This window comes from Danio rerio, chromosome 12 (genome assembly GCF_052040795.2).
Source record: "Danio rerio strain M-AB ecotype USA chromosome 12, GRCz13ab, whole genome shotgun sequence".
Lineage (NCBI taxonomy): Eukaryota > Metazoa > Chordata > Actinopteri > Cypriniformes > Danionidae > Danio > Danio rerio.
The window spans coordinates 8,147,449-8,164,305 of record NC_141032.1 but is presented as its reverse complement, the minus strand read 5'-3'; the positions used below and the strand labels follow the sequence as shown (position 1 = coordinate 8,164,305).

At 36.2% G+C, this 16,857-nt stretch overlaps 1 protein-coding gene across 8 annotated transcripts in view; it reads left to right on the top strand.

Annotated features, from left to right (window-relative positions):
- fam13c (family with sequence similarity 13 member C) overlaps nt 1–16,857 on the top strand; it is a 168,475-nt gene that overhangs the window by 11,138 nt on the left and 140,480 nt on the right. For 4 of the 8 annotated variants that reach the window (XR_015503241.1, XR_015503242.1, XR_015503240.1 and 1 more), the window contains 4 exon segments: nt 431–505; nt 623–757; nt 7,820–7,923; nt 9,121–9,166. Coding sequence is in view for 1 of the 8 variants with exons in the window: in NM_001441654.1 (NP_001428583.1) it covers nt 7,820–7,923; nt 9,121–9,166 (150 nt within the window). In the remaining 7 variants the exon portion in view is untranslated. 8 annotated transcript variants of the gene reach the window in all.

Here is a 16,857-nt window from a genome sequence, read left to right as displayed (position 1 = left end):
AACCAAATTGAGTGACTCCAACCTTGAAATTTATCTGAGAAGCAAAAGAATGTACGTTTCAATAAAAGATTCAGTTATATTTTTATTTTATTAGATTTAATTTTTAAAATGGAACAAAAGTCATGTTTGACTTAGCTTATTTTACGATTAGAAAATATTGCTGAAACCATACAGACAGTTGCCATTCGAAACACACCATCACTTACCACAATTCATTGTTAATTAACTCCTTGGTTTTTTGTGAAAAATATGCTTAAAATAGCAAGTGTTGCAATGGTGCAAAAGTTCATAAATGGTGTAAAAGATCTTAAATAATCTTCTTGTAAATGATCTCTTCAAACACACCTCACTCAAATGTTAATTTCAGATGTTGTTGTCGATCCTCTCTCTCAGCTGGTCAACCACTCACACATTTCTCTCTGTTCCACAGGACCTGGTCAAGAGGACAGAGTCCTGCAATATCTACCCTGATTCTGCCAGTAGGAACGGGTCACCATCTCTACATGTGAGCCCTAGTGCACTAGATCTGTCAAAACTCATCACACTATGTCGAAAGCTTGTCCTCTCTCTCTCTCTCTCCTTTACACGGCTCTGTAAGGCTGATCGAGACTCGTTTTCGTAGGTGTTTTCTATGACTGCCAACTCAAGCCTGCATGGGACGTCCACATCTTGCAAATGAAAGCTATCTGTGGGGAATTCACAAAAAACAAGTTAATGACCATCCTGGTGATGCCGAAATCTGTCATCATTCACTGAGGTAAGACCTTTACCAAAGAAAAAACTAACTGATGATTGCTCATTTGATTGTTTTATTTGCAAATATATATTTCTAAATTTCAGAACTTCACTGACACATAGGTTGTATGCCTTCTGCCGTCTGATTGTTTTCAAACCAGAGGCCTTTAGGTATAATTTGTAATACTGACCTACTTTAGGTTGTAGTACATGCCTTTTTATGTCAATTTTTAGTAAAGTGTATTTATAAAATTAAAAAAAAGTGTATATTTTCTTTTTCTTTTTTTGTATAGTGCTGGGCAAAGATTAATTGCATCCAAAATATTATTGATATATGTTTGTATTATATATTTATTATGAATGTGTGATGCACAATTATACAAAAAATGTGTTGCATAGATCTTTAAATTTATATATAATTTGTATCATATCTAAATATAAATAAACATTTTCTCAAATATATGTGTGTATTTAGATATACATAATAAATATACACAGTACACACACACATATTATGTCAACTTTTAATTTGGATGCTATTAATCTCAGCAGTGTGTACGTGTAGTATTTCAAGTTGAACACTTATTGGGCCAAAACAGCTTAGACTTAATTATCCATACATCATTTATTTAAATAAACTAAATTCTTCTAAAAAGAAATGTTGACTTGCTGTACTGTAAATTATAAAACAAGTGCCATTGTTTGGATTATTTGCTCTATGTTAGTTTAAGTTCATATTAGGCCATTTTACACTCGCTAAACTGAAATCCATGTTATCTTGTTTCACATTTTACACTGCTCATAATTTACTTTTACTTGGGTTAAACAGTTAATCCGGTGTATAATCTTATTTGTTATATGTGGTGCTGGAAACATTTTACTGAACAAATGCAGCACACAATTAGATAAAGGTTTTAGCTAGGCATGGGCCAGTTTCAGACGGTAAGATAACCTTGAATAAAAATACCATGGTATCACGGTGTTGTGATTACTGCCCTAAAATAGCTTCTTTTTAAATGTACTAAAACACCAACTTTTTTTCCTCCCATTGAACACAATATATTTTATTTTAGGAAACATTTATAATATTTTGGAACATTGAACGTGTCAGGCTAAACAATTACAATAAATCGTTGTTTTCTGCTCTCTTCAATGGTTTCAAAAACAGATTTATTTACAACACATAAAAAACCTTGCATATACCTTAGGAACGACATAACAGGAAATGTTTGCGGTTTTAAAACTTTGACTTTTCCAAACCGCGGTAAACTGGTTATCGTCCCATGCCTTGTTGTAGCATTGCACATCGACTGTATATAATGTAAGCGTTTCTGTTAAATCTTAAGTACATAAATGTGAACCATTCAATTGGTATTTGGTTGCTAAGTGTCTAGCAATACCATAGCCTTTACTCCAACCATATATAACATTTGTCACCATCCTGAAAAATCCAAAATCCAGTCCAAATGCATAAACATGCTTTTAGTAACATAGCAAAAATAGTGAGTAGCCATTCGGCTTATGGTATCAAATTTTCTTGTTGTAATTTTCTTGTCATGGATTTATAACCCAATATAAAAGCTGCTAACCTGTTACATTACAAGTGTGGAACGTTCCCTTTAGGGCTGCACAATATATCGTTTCAGCATCGATATCACAATGTGTGCATCCACAATGGTCACATCTCACAGATCTACTATGCTGAGTTGACATTGCATTGTAATTTTTACATTTACAAAACAATAAAGCATGCAGTTTTTATTTCACCTTTGACCTTGCTTTATACAGTAGCATTTATCTCTGCTTGTAAATAGTTTATTATATTTAATACTTGATTCACTGCCCTTCAGCATCATCCCAATCAACCTAAATTCATACATTTGGTAACACTTTAGGTAGTAAGTAATGTGTAGTTATATAGAGCATTTAACATGTATGGCCATACACCCGAAGTGCTTCACAATCACGAGGGAGGGTCTCTCCACACCATCACCTGTGCGCAGCATCCACTTGGATGATTCGATAACACCCACAGGACAATGGTACCAGTGCGCTTGCCACACACCAGCTATAGATGGAGTGTAGAGATCATGTTAGAGTCAATTAGTGGATGTGCATGGTTGGGAGGCCATAAAAGGTAAGGGCCGAGAGAATTTTAGACCGCTTAGAAGACTGTTTACGAGAAGTGCCATGGGATTTTTAATGACCACAGAGAGTGGACCTCGGTTTAACGTCTCATCCGAAAGACGGCTGACAGTATAGTGTTCCTTTCACTATACTGGGGCATTATGACACAGAGACTGCAGGCTGAGCGCCCCCTGCTGGCCTCACTAACACCACTTCCAACAGCAACCAAGTTTTCCCATGTGGTCTCTCATCCAGGTACTGACCAGGCTCAGCCCTGCTTAGCTTCAGTGAGTAACTAGTCTATGGCTGTGGCCAACACGGACCAACATTCACGATTACCTAGTTGCTAGGTGGATATTGGCTGCTTATTTGTACTTATAGCACACATTCTGCATGATCTTATTCTACATCCTTAAACCTATACCCAATACCTAAACTACCCTAATAACTATTAATAAGGAGCAAATTAGGAGTTTAAGGCAAAAGTCATAATGGTTTGCTAAGAGTGAGAATTGAACCTTAAAATAAAGTTTGACCAAAATTATTTCCAAATAGTGTTATTCGATCATTTACTTGAATTGTATTGATGCAGTATATTGCAATGTGTATCGCAGAAAAACAAGACATTGAGATTTGTTCAATGTCGTCCAGCCATAGTTTCTTTACCTGGAGTTAAAGAGCCATGAAACCCTCTCTTTTGGTTCAAGTCTACCTCAATTTCTTTTTAAAAAATGCTTCATAGTGGGCTTGGAGCTCTGTGAACAGAGGGAGGAGTGGGCGTGGCCAGCAGAGCAGGGAAAAAAGAGAGGAGCGAACAACTATTGTCAGTTGGCTCACGAAATGAGACAGTTTACAAAGTTGAAATGCAAAGAAATAAACAGTAATTTAATGTCCTGCTACATTTGTTATTCATAATTATATATACACACAACCACAATTTAAATCATTATAAACAGGCCCGGATTGGCTAATCAGGAGGACTGGGAGAATTCCCAGTGGGCCAGTTTGTTTTTTGGCTGCGATGGCCGGTGTCCCTAGCTGCTTGCACTATCAGCAGTCACACTTTTTTCATTCACTTATTTATTTGACCATAGCCTCACTCTTTTTATTCATTGTTTTACCGCTGATCCAGCCTTTTTTTTATTTTCTCGCAGCCCTGTGAGCAAATATAACGTCATTGGTTGTCGCGGAAGAAAGTGAAGAGGGTTGGGGAGTAGCAGAAGTAAAAGTAAACAGCGGACAGGGGAGGAGGGCGGTTCAGGAGGAGGATCGGTAAAATGAGGTGCCGGATCAGATTTCAGGGGTGCCAGATTCGGTGTGTTCCCGCATAAATTAATCCCTGAATTAATGGATATTACACCTTCTCAATGAAAATCAGATGATTCACTACATTAATAGATCTGACATAACTTGATCATTTAGCTACCCTGTAATGTTCTCTCATATTTATAAAAAACATTTGAAGCTCTAAAGCAGCTGTTTCCTTGAAAAAGACATGATAATTTCATCAGAAACTGAATTGGAAATGACGTTATTTTAATATAGTCAGCCGTGAACTGAGGTGGGCTTGAAACTTCAGGGCTGAAAAGGAGTCCCACTCCAGAACCTGATTATAAAGACAATTGTGTTAAAAAATACTATAAATGAGGACTTTTGGTCTCTTGTCCTGTCTATTCCAACCATTAGCCCTACCGTTTATCTAGAGAATTTTAAACATAGGCGATTACAGCAGCACGGTGATAGGCAATGTGTCTAAATGGTAACAAACTCAACTGAAAAGACAAAGTCCGCCATTCTCTCCTGACAAAAATGTTTGCTGCACACATATCAGCCCTGACAGCATTGCAGGGAAAAACATACAACAAACCATGTGGATCTTGGAAACCGATACATACGACCCTTCATGAACGGCTAAATGCTGCATGCCGTAAGCGGAGTCCGCGGACGCAATTTCACCAAGTAACACAGCTTGGCAGGTTTAAAAAAGCTGTAAAAAAGCTCTATTGAGGTCTCTGACTGTAGTGTTTTCTTTTTCTTTCAAAAATCGAATTGTTGGCATCTTAAATGTCTTATTTCGACCTTAGCAGAAGTAAAAGTAAACAGCGGACAGGGGAGGAGGGCGGTTCAGGAGGAAGATCGGTAAAATGAGGTGCCGGATCAGATTTCAGGGGTGCCAGATTCGGTGTGTTCCCGCATAAATTAATCCCTGAATTAATGGATATTACACCTTCTCAATGAAAGTCAGATGATTCACTACATTAATAGATCTGACATAACTTGATCATTTAGCTACCCTGTAATGTTCTCTCATATTTATAAAAAAACATTTGAAGCTCTAAAGCAGCTGTTTCCTTGAAAAAGACATGATAATTTCATCAGAAACTGAATTGGAAATGACGTTATTTTAATATAGTCAGCCGTGAACTGAGGTGGGCTTGAAACTTCAGGGCTGAAAAGGAGTCCCACTCCAGAACCAACACAATCTCACGGCAATTCGTAACTTTTTCATTTAGTGGCTTATTCGTATGAATTCATACGATCTACTTCGCACAATTTAGTACGATTTGCTTATCCCCCAATGACGGTTGGGGTTAGAGGTGGGGTCAGGTGCCACGCCTCCTTTTTAAAATCGTACCATTTCGTACGACTGAACTCGTACGAATTCGTACTAATTAGCCACTAAACTGGCAAAACGTAAAATACTTACGTTTCCTCGTGAGATCAGGCTGCCAGAACCTGATTATAAAGACAATTGTGTTAAAAAATACTATAAATGAGGACTTTTGGTCTCTTGTCCTGTCTATTCCAACCATTAGCCCTACCGTTTATCTAGAGAATTTTAAACATAGGCGATTACAGCAGCACGGTGATAGGCAATGTGTCTAAATGGTAACAAACTCAACTGATAAGACAAAGTCCGCCATTCTCTCCTGACAAAAATGTTTGCTGCACACATATCAGCCCTGACAGCATTGCAGGGAAAAACATACAACAAACCATGTGGATCTTGGAAACCGATACATACGACCCTTCATGAACGGCTAAATGCTGCATGCCGTAAGCGGAGTCCGCGGACGCAATTCCACTCAGTAATTGGGTCTCACAGCTTGGCAGGTCTAAAAAAGCTGTAAAAAAGCTCTATTGAGGTCTCTGACTGTAGTTTTTTCTTTTTCTTTCAAAAATTGAATTGTTGGCATCTTAAATGTCTCATTTCAACCTTTTTTTAATCCTATTGCAGCCAAACAACTGAGATGTCTTAGCCATGAATATTTAAACACAGCATACAGTAGCTAACAAAGTCGTCAAATAAAAGAGTACTAATCAGTTAATTGTGTGATGCATTACTGAAAGTAAGTTCACAGTATCGTGTTCTCAGTTTAGTGAAGGCTGCACTACAGGGCTGCAGACCTACTGGATGTTAATTACATTAATCATTCCCAATCTCTTGGGTGGATGTGCATTTAAGGTAATGAGATTCAAGCACGTGTCGTGAGTAAGCACCGTGTGAGCCTTTACTGTGATTCCTTTATCATCCTGATGGGAGAGTCCTGAGATGTGAGGAGAATTCCAAGGAGGAAATCTGCGGGATTTTCCCACATCAGCAGGCTGATCATGTTTCTCACTTCAGCACACATCGGCTCACAATCTCCTACGGAATCATAAAAGCTTGGTTTTTAACATTCATTCATTTTCCTTTGGCTTAGTTCTTTATTTATCAAGGGTCGCCACAGCGGAATGAACCGCCAACTTTTCCAGCATATGCTTTACGCAACGGATGCCCTTTCATCCATTACCCAGTGCAGAAAAAGGTTTTTAACATTAAATAATGTAAAGAATTAGATTATGATATTTATCTAAAATCAAAAATGAGTCAAAATGATCACCTTCATGATATTTTAAATGCAGTAATTTTTCTAAATTTTTCAGATGTAAGTAGTCTGAAAAAATCTGAAAGATTAAAGTGCAAGATAAATTGTTATTGTCCCGCAAAAACAAGAATCAATTAGGCGTGGCGTCCACACTAATAATTTATGAAAATTGATTGTTTTGAAAAGACCCTGTTTTAGCTTAAAGACACAGTTTTAGATTTCCTTTCAGTTTAGATGGACTGAAATGCAAACTGTTGAAAATAGAACCACCGATTTTGCATTCATTGGCTGCCCTTGAACAGCATCTACTTTGACGCTCAAACTCTGTGCTTGTAGCTGACGCCTGTTTGCTTCAAGTTGTCAACATGCCTAGAAGACTTCGCCTCTGCGCTAACATGCACTTGTTACTATGATTTGGGTTCAGGATTTCACAGAGGGGCCAGGGCTATATGTCAGACTGAATAAAAACACACCACTAGGAAATGTCCTGCTCGTGTTGTGCTTGTGAAGATGGTTTGGGTTGATCCGCTACTACTTCCTGTGAGTCGCTGGCTATATTTTCATCTGAAGTTGCAAAATTAATTTAAATGCAATGCATTTTTAAATATTCCCATGTGTAAAATTGGCACTTCTTGGGAAAATAATACATGTAACGATAATAAAAACTACTTTTAAATCCCACATGTTGGTAAATCAGGCTCTTCTTTTCAATAGGAGTTTTATCAGCAGAATTTAAAGGTGGGGGAACTAAATGAACAGCACTCTCTTTCGGCTTTAAAACCCAACCTGAGCTATGCACTGAACCACTAATTGATCTTTAGGCACTGGAAAGCAAATGGGTGTGTTTCAAGAATAATAATGCAACACTGTCACTTCTAACTGGGTTATCTGACCAATCACAGCAAAGTAGCTGGATGTTTTAGGGAGATTGGATCATCGAATCAACTCTTTCAGACACTTTAAGAAAAGAGCTCATGCTGTTGATGACATTAAATAAGTTTGAGGTGATCAATAACTAATTAATAGGGTCTCTTTAAAATACTTTAGGCAATTGCTTATCTGATTGTATCCCTGTTGTTTTGTGAAAGATGGAGACTGTGTGTGAAGAGAGAGATCCGGGTTTGCATGGGTTTGTGGGAGTTGTACATTCTGATTGGAGGAGCCACTATTGTGTCACCCCACCTAATATAAGGTAACACACCAGTGCTAACGGTTGAATTCGACAAGTGAACAACTTTTTATAGCAAAAATGATGATTAAATTGTTAATAAGTAAATAAAGGTAGAATACACCTTTAAAAATAATTGTTGAAAGGTGGGAATGTAAAGTGATGTCATAGAAGAATATACAGTGCATCCAAAAAGTATTCATGGCGCTTTACTTTTTCCACATTTATTTATGTTAAAGCCTTTTTCCTAAATGGATTAAATTAATTTATTTTCTCAAAATTCTACACACAACAGATATTTAGAAATTGTTGCTAATTTATTACAAATAAAAAGCCAGAAAAATCACATGTACATCAGTATTCACAGCCTTTGCCGTGAAGCTCTAATTTGAGCTCAGGTACATTCTGTTTCCACTGATCATTCTTGAGATGTTTTAGCAGCTTAATTGGAGTTCACCTAAGATCAATTCAGTTGATTGGACATGATTTGAGGCATACACCTGCCTTTATAAGGTCCCAGGGGTGACGGTGCGTGTCAAAGCACAAACCAAGCTTGAAGACAAAGGAATTGTCTGTAGACCTCCGAAACAGGATTGTCTCAAGGCACAAGGCTGGGGAAGGTTACAGAAAAATTTCTGCTGCTCTGAAAGTTCCAATGAGCACACCGGCCTCCATCATCCATAAGTGGAAGATGTTTGGAATCATTAGAACTCTTCCTAGAGCTGGCTGGCCATCTAAGCTGAATGATCAGGGGTGATCAGGGTCAGGGAGGTGATCAATAACCCGATGGTCATTCTGTCTGAGCTCCAGCATTCTTCTGTGGAGAGAGGAGAACCTTACAGAAGGACAACCATTTGTGCAGCAATCCACCAATCAGGCCTGTATAGTAGAGTGGCCAGACGGAGTCACTCCCTGCCTGGAATTTGGCAAAAATTATTCCTTGTCTTTTCTCTTCCATAAGCAGATGAATTGGAAGTTCTAAAACAATCACACAAACACGTCTGCATTGTAGAATAAGGTCACTACAGTTTATTTTTGCTTAGTATAAAGAACAATTAAAAAATCTAAATGAATTAAAAACACTAAATAATCTTTTGTGGGATGAAAAAGTTAAAGGTTCATCGCTACACCATACATGTCAACAGAACCCTTGACTTTACTATTGTTCTCAGACCTGCTTGTACCCACTTATCAGGTCTCCTTTCCTTTCTCTTCTTGTAGCTTGACATTTTTCCTGACAGAGGAAGACAAACCTCCAACGCCTGAGGTAAAACACTCTCTGAACTCATTCCAAAACAGCACATCACCTATTCATTTCTTAATTTTAAATGTCATAAAGCTATTACTTTAATTTGGCTTCAAATGAAATCATCTCTTAACTCAAACATTCAGTTAAAAATTAAATTGTTTATTTAATGTTTTGTTTGTGCAAACCTGTATAAAAGGTGAATATTCAAACTCTTGTTTTTATAAAGGGTCTTAGCTTCCGCTTTATATTAAGTGCCCTTAACTATATGTACTTGCATTGAAATTAATAATTTGTTACAAGGCAATTATTGTCTAAATGCATGTTTTATATTGTACTTATGCTTGATGAAATGCCTACAAGTAATTAATGTAATTACATTTGTAATCACATCCCTTACACCTTAACCCACTTTTAAACTTACCCAGACCACCAAACCTGTCCCTAGTATTTCACCTTAAGCACAACAGAAGTGTTCTGCAATACATTATGAACACAGTAAGTATGTGGTATTTATTTTTTGATGCAAGTACATAGTAAGACACCTAATATAAAAGTGGGACTGGGTCTTATTTTACTTCTCCATTCTCAACTTTCGATTTAAATAAATTTCTCTCAAGTCCTGCGCAGAGAAACAAAGCTTGGTTGAGTTGCGTTACTGGTGTGTACTCTGTCTAGAGACACTCAGATCTAATATACTGATACACACAACATATACTCATTCTGAAAATGTACACCTATATTCATTTCTGGAGATTGCAAATTATGTAGCCAGAGGTTCGCATTTTAGCGTTTAATGAAAGCCACAGGGGCAGTATAATGGCATTTCTTTTCGTGCTTACTAGCTGACTGCTTACCTCCATATGGACGGATTTTCCGTTGTCACCAGTTTGCCCGATAGCTCGCCATGTACGTCGGCAGAATTGTGATGTGGAGCATAGTTGACGGCGATAACAGGGTTCGAGTCCGGCGAAGAACGGTTTCAGTAAGCAGGTACGACAAAAACAGAAGCCAAAAAATAAACCTGTAAATAACAGGGTGAGAATGTGGTAAGATTTGAAAGCATGGTAAACATCAGGCTGCTATGAGGGCTTTTCTTTTTTGCATTGCTTTTGAAAATGCTGTCGGTTGGGTTTAGGGAAGGGGGTGGGCGGGGGTGTCGGTCGGTAGGTCAGTCAGTCGACAGCGACCTCTGGTGGATTTACGCAGGATTTACAAATTAGAGCGGGCGCAAATGGCACTCGTGAGGGAATTTTGAGATCTGAAAAGGCATATGCAGCGCCCTCTGATGTATTTGTCAAAACACAAACTGCAAAAAAATGTACCTCAGGGATGTATTTGGTGCTCTCCAGAAATGTATATAGGGGTATGTATGCAGAAAGAGCCTGGGATGGATACATATGAGATTCCTTCCACAAATATTCACACTCACAGACATTACCTGAACTTGTGTGCTCGTTTGACATTATGTGGACACTGTAATGATGTTGTGTAGTGTTGAGTTACTTAACCTGTTGGCTTAAAAGTGACAAGTTGACTTTACTTAAAGCAAGCAAGTTATAGCTTGGAATTATTGCATTGACTTAAAATTAATATCAAGTTAATTCTATTAGTTTATGGCAATGAGTTTACTTAGTTTTTAAAGTAAAGTCAATGGGTCACTTTAAACGCAGTGGGTTTACTCCCTTCAACTAATAGCTTTTTACAATGTATTTGACAACTGTCGTACAATTTTTTCTGAAGCAGTTTTTTTTGTTTCGCTGTCCTCAGAACACACACCATGACTCATAGACTGTTATCCAGCTTGTCTGTACTCATGGTTTTTAATTTACATAATTATTCATTTGTGCCTTTGGTGTTTTTGGCAGATTGATGAGGGTTTATAAGAGAAGTCGCGATGCTTGATATAGGAATTTGAATCAGACCTGTTTATTGTTCAGTGAGGCAGTTCACATCACAGGTCTGAATGATTCATTTTTAGATAAGCTCCTCAATGTTTATACGCAACGCTGGCTCAATGCTAAGTCATTACTACAGTTGTAACAGTTGGCTTAAAGTTCATTGGAGTGGACGGTTATCTGTGATTGTATCAGAGAATATCAATTAAAATGTTAGCCTATGATGTATGTAACATTAAGCTATCTTTTTTTTTTTAACTAAAACAAACAAAAGTAAATGGATAAATTGCATTCAATTATACTTGCTAAAAAGACATACATAGACATAATATAATTAAACATTTTTATAACATTATTTAAAATAACTAAAAATAATACAAAGTACTGAATAGAGATTTAAAAAGTGACAAGCCAACAACATTTCTTAAATATTATGTAAAATTATAGTAAAAACGGACAAATAAAATATGTCAAGTGTAATGCTTATCAATAAATGATAATAAAATACCAGTGGTTATGGTTTAGAACTACTCATAACCTTTTTTTAATCATATTTTTGTAATGTTTTGCTTTTTTTCTGCAGTTTGAAAATTGAGAATTGGCTCATTCTTTTTAATTTTAAATAAATATTTTATATTTTTTATATTTGAAATAATGGCTTTGTTGGTTTCACCAAAACTTTTGCAGAAAAAAATTGTCATTATTATTATTATTATTATTATTATTATTATTATTATTATTATTATTATTATTATTATTATAACAACAATAATAATAATAATAATGATGTTAATATTATTATTATTTAATATCATCACAAATAGTATAATTTCATTTTAAATTCAGTGATTAAATGCAGTTCAGTTAACTCCTGGTCAATTATATCACAGACTAAACATTGCATATCTTTGCGATGTGCGCATCTACAATAGTCACAATACAATATTGATGCTGAAACGACATGTTGTGCAGCGCTAATTCATATCACTGTTTATATTGCACGTCACCAAGGAAACGACTAGCGCATTTGTATTGCATTCCATAGAGATCCGTTACCAGCACCACAGTGGAAATTAAAACCATTTTCGTGCTTATTGGACCGGATTAGAACGAAATGCTAAAGCAAACAGAATCGTCAAAAAAGCATGTGATTATAACACAACAATTTACTCCTAAAGACACATTTTGTTGTTATGAATACATAGCATTAAATTATACTCGTATGCGTATAATTATACTTAAAATACAATAAACAATGTTAAAAAACAATAAAAGCCTAAAATGATTGTGTTTTAGCGTGCTAAAAAGACATACAAGAATGTATTTTAATAAAAAAAAAAAATTTTTGTGTTTGTAGTGTTTTGCTTCTTTTCTAAAGTTTCTGCAGTCTCATTCTTTTTAATTTCATATATTTTTTTTTCTAACTGAATAGCTTTGTCTATTTCACCAAAATGTTAGCAGAAAACTATTGCGTGTGTCATTATTATCATCAACATAATTATTAATTTTATTTAATTAAAAATTATTTAATATCATCAAATATGTAAAACTGAAACATAACAGTATATATTATACACAAAGTAATAACGGACTCAACAATAGTTTACATATAATAAAAATTACAGATAATATTTCAATTCATTTCTGAATTTCTTTATTAATCTATTTGGGCATTTCAGATTTAAGATGCAATCTGATTTTTGAAGTTGCCGTTTACCACTAAGCCTCCATTTAGACACGATTGCCTTCTGTATGGATTTCCTGTCTCTTAATCATAGGTGAAGCTCCAGAGATTATTTTCTATAATGACTCAAGTGTTGATGGCATCTATCAGTACACTCAGTGCTGTGAATGGTCCATGAGTGTCTTTCCTGTAGCCCTCACAGGGAAACATCTAGATCACCCACTCTCCTGTGATGTCATTCTGAGTTTGCATGACAAATGGCAAGGAACAGCTTCAGGTCAGCACTGACGTCACAGACCAAATCAATGACAGAAATAAAAAATCCTCCTTAAGGAAACAAGAGAGATGTTAAATAAAGGAAAATCAATGAATATTATTTTATTATATTCTTAGAAAATAAAATATGGACAATAGTATCAGTGTTTAAGATACTTAAACCAATACATAAATCTCCAATAAATGGTTATTTCAACCAAAAATAAAAATCTCTCATTATTTTCTCACCCTTTGTTCGAAAACCTGTTTGAGTTTCAAAAGAAGATATTCTGAAGAATGTTGGAAACCATTGACTTCCGTAGTATTTTATTCCTACTGTGGATGCTGATGGTTACCAGCATTCTTCAAAATATCTTCTTAGTTCAATGAAAAAGACACCACTTTTTAGGTTTTCAATTTTGGGTGAGCTATTTATTTAAGAGATTTTATTCTCAAATTCTCAATGAATAACTAATTACCCATGCTCCTGAGAAGACATCAGTCAATCACAGAATTGGCTACACAGAAACATTGACACTTTCTGAGGCTCCGTTTACACTAATACGTTTTAGTTTTAAAACAGTGTTTAAGAATGAAAACGATCCACGTCCACACTGGCGTTTCACCTAGTGTTTCTGAAAAGATCTCCATCCACACTTCACTGCTAATAATGCACATAACGTGACTATACTTGCACTCTGGCATGCACTAAAAACTGCTTCAGGGTATTCTCATGTCTGAGCTCAAGGCAGTCAGTGGGAGCTCTGAGCACACCTGCCTGGCTGTGAGCAACCGAACATCAGCCAGTCCATCTACGGTGGCCGAGAGTGCTTAACGCTCTACAATTTAAGAAAGCACATCCAATTACATTAATTTGAAAGCACACGTGTTGCAAATTGGTCACAACACAAACAACTGAAGAAATGCGCTGCAAATTGGTCACAACACTTGCAAATATCGTACGTAACCCAACGGAAATGTTTTTAGGGGACTTAAAAACATGATGGTCCCTGCTGAGATATGGATGTGTTATTATGCCGTGACTGTTGCTCAGTGAAGTGATTGGTGGTCTTTGAAAGGCGAGTTGTTTTTCGTTTATTTTAATATACTGATTACAGGACATAATAAACCCTTAATAACACATATCTATGATAAGCCAGGGTGAATGATGTTATAAAAGTATAATGCCTTTGCATTTAAAGATTTACCCGACGTATCCACACGTCCTCGGTAGTTCGTTATAAACATGCAAAGTCTGAACTTACAGGGAAAAGAAGTCTGAACTTTGTGTAATTGATATTGTGGAAAAGCCCCTAATCAGATAGGTGAATGTTTGCAGCCATTCCATTTTAAAATATGAACAGCCTCTTCAGCATTTTCAAAACACTCCGTTATAGAAAGTTAAAAACTCTGGGGTGGTGTGAACTTAAGGCATTAATATAACGTAACTTCTGCGTTTTATATATTGTCTGATTTAATGTACGCTACCTAACCAAAGACTTGTCGTCAATCACAGTTGTAAGAGCAACAAATAATAACTTGACTTCTAGTTGATCATTTGGAAAAGTGACAGAAGGTCGGATTGTTTTTTTTGTTTTTTTTTGATGAATCATCTGTTGAACTGCATCCCAATCATCACAAATACTGCAAAAGACCTATTGGAACCAGCATGGACCTAGGATTCTTATAGAAATCAGTCAAGTTTGGTGAAGGACAAATCATGGTTTGGGGTTACAATCAGCATGGGGGGGCGTGCAAGAGATCTGCAGAGTGGATGGCAACATCAACAGCCTGAGGTTTCAAGACATTTGTGCTGCCCATTACATTACAAACCACAGGAGAGGGCAAATTCTTCAGCCTCCACATCAAAGTTCCTGAAAGCAAAGAAGTTCAAAGTGCTCTAGGATTGGCCAGCCCAGTCACCAGACATGAACATTATTGAGTATGTCTGGGGTAAGATGGAGAGGGCACTGAAGAGGAATCCAAAGAATCTTGATGAACTCTGGGAGTCCTGCAAGAACGCTTTCTTTGCCATTCCATATGACCTAAGTTGTTTGAGTCATTGCAGAGATGTATGTAGGCAGTCAAAAAAGTGACAAGACTTTTGTCTAAGCAAAGTCAGACCTTACTGTCCTAATTGAATAATTAAAAATCAAGGCATGATCATATTTTATTTTGGTAAAATAAGCGTAATCTAAAGGCCTTTGCCTTTCATATAAGCCACTTCTGATAACAAATGATCAACTAGAAGTCAAGTTATTATTTGTTGGTCCTAAAACTTGGAAAGGTGACAAGACTTTTGTCAGGTAGTGTAGTTTTAAATCTTAAACCATTTTAAATCTTAAAATATTGTATTTTCAGCAGATTTATTTGATGAAACGCTTTATTTTTTATACTAATAAATTGCAGCTTTGTGATTCCTCAAATTATTTATTAAATTGTGATGCTGAAAATGGTTTTGGCAAAATATCAGATTACATAATATTTTTCTATTTTGATAGCTCATTGCATTCCTTGGGTAATGGAGTTTTAATTAGGATTTCATAATCTCATATTGGTCAGTGTGTGAAATCAGCATGGCTGATCTTTACGCAAGTCTTTTCTGTGGGCTGAAAGAGCGTCAGTGCTGCTTGAGGGGGCGTTTCCCTACACAACACGCACTCTATTCCCTCTGGAAAACAGGGGATGAGTGGGGAAAGATGGATGGAGGAGAGGAAAGGGGAGGGCGGGAGAGCTGGATGACTCATCCTCCATGAGAGGAGCAGTGTTTCACTGTCCTAACCCACAGACACGCATTTACAGTGATCCCACTATACTGACAGACTAACCGTGAAATCAGACAGAAAAAAAGGAAAATGAAAGACAGCAGGGCTTAGGGCTTATTTGCTTTAGATATTTAAATAGTGAAGGCTAGGGAATGCATTGATTTTGAGCAATTATATATGGTTCAGTTGAAATTATAGGACATAATCTGCTAGTAGAAAACAAAAGTGTTTACAATTAAAAATAAGTGGTCTTTTTTTTCCAGAGAAATCACAAATTTTGGACTCTACAAAAAAAATAAAAAATAAAAAAAAAGTCCCAATTTGATTACTTGTACTACGTCCTTTTTTTTTTGTACTACGTATTTATTTATTTTGGTTTGTTTTTTGCAATGATGCTACAGAAGAACCATTTTGGTTCACTAAAAACCTTTATAATTATTAGTTTTTAAAATAAACTGTGATCCATAATGTAAAAACATATAATTAACCTTTTATGAAAATGGAATAGTACCATAAATGTTGTCAATAGAAAAAAAAATGCTGATAAAATGCCAAAAACACCTTTGAAAGATGGACAAAGATAGTCATGGTTTCATATAATAAAACAAAAAGTGTGTGTTGTCACCTAGGCATCAATGTTGGCCAGTGAATTAATCACAAATGCGTATTCAAAAGACATAATAAAAGACAAATATTAATTGTATTTAATTTATGCTTGAAAGACACTTTTCCTGTCGTTTTCGGGTCAAATCTGAATGATTTACAACTTAACTCACTCATAAATATTGTGTTTTACATCTGATTGCCTCAAGGTCTTAGGATATCCTCCATACTGTGCACTTGAACATATAAAAGTGATGATCCTCTCTTTCATTTAATTTTGAGTGTTTTAATCAACCTTGTTACACCTGTGTTGTCACTGGTCAAAAGTGACCGCTATAGGAAATGAATGAGTATCCAGACTGTTCATCCATTAGACAGAAAATATCCCCACACACACTACCCCAACTCACTCACTCACTCACTCACTCACTCACTCACTCACTCACTCACTCACTCACTCACTCACTCACTCACTCACTCACTCACTCACTCACTCACTCACTCACT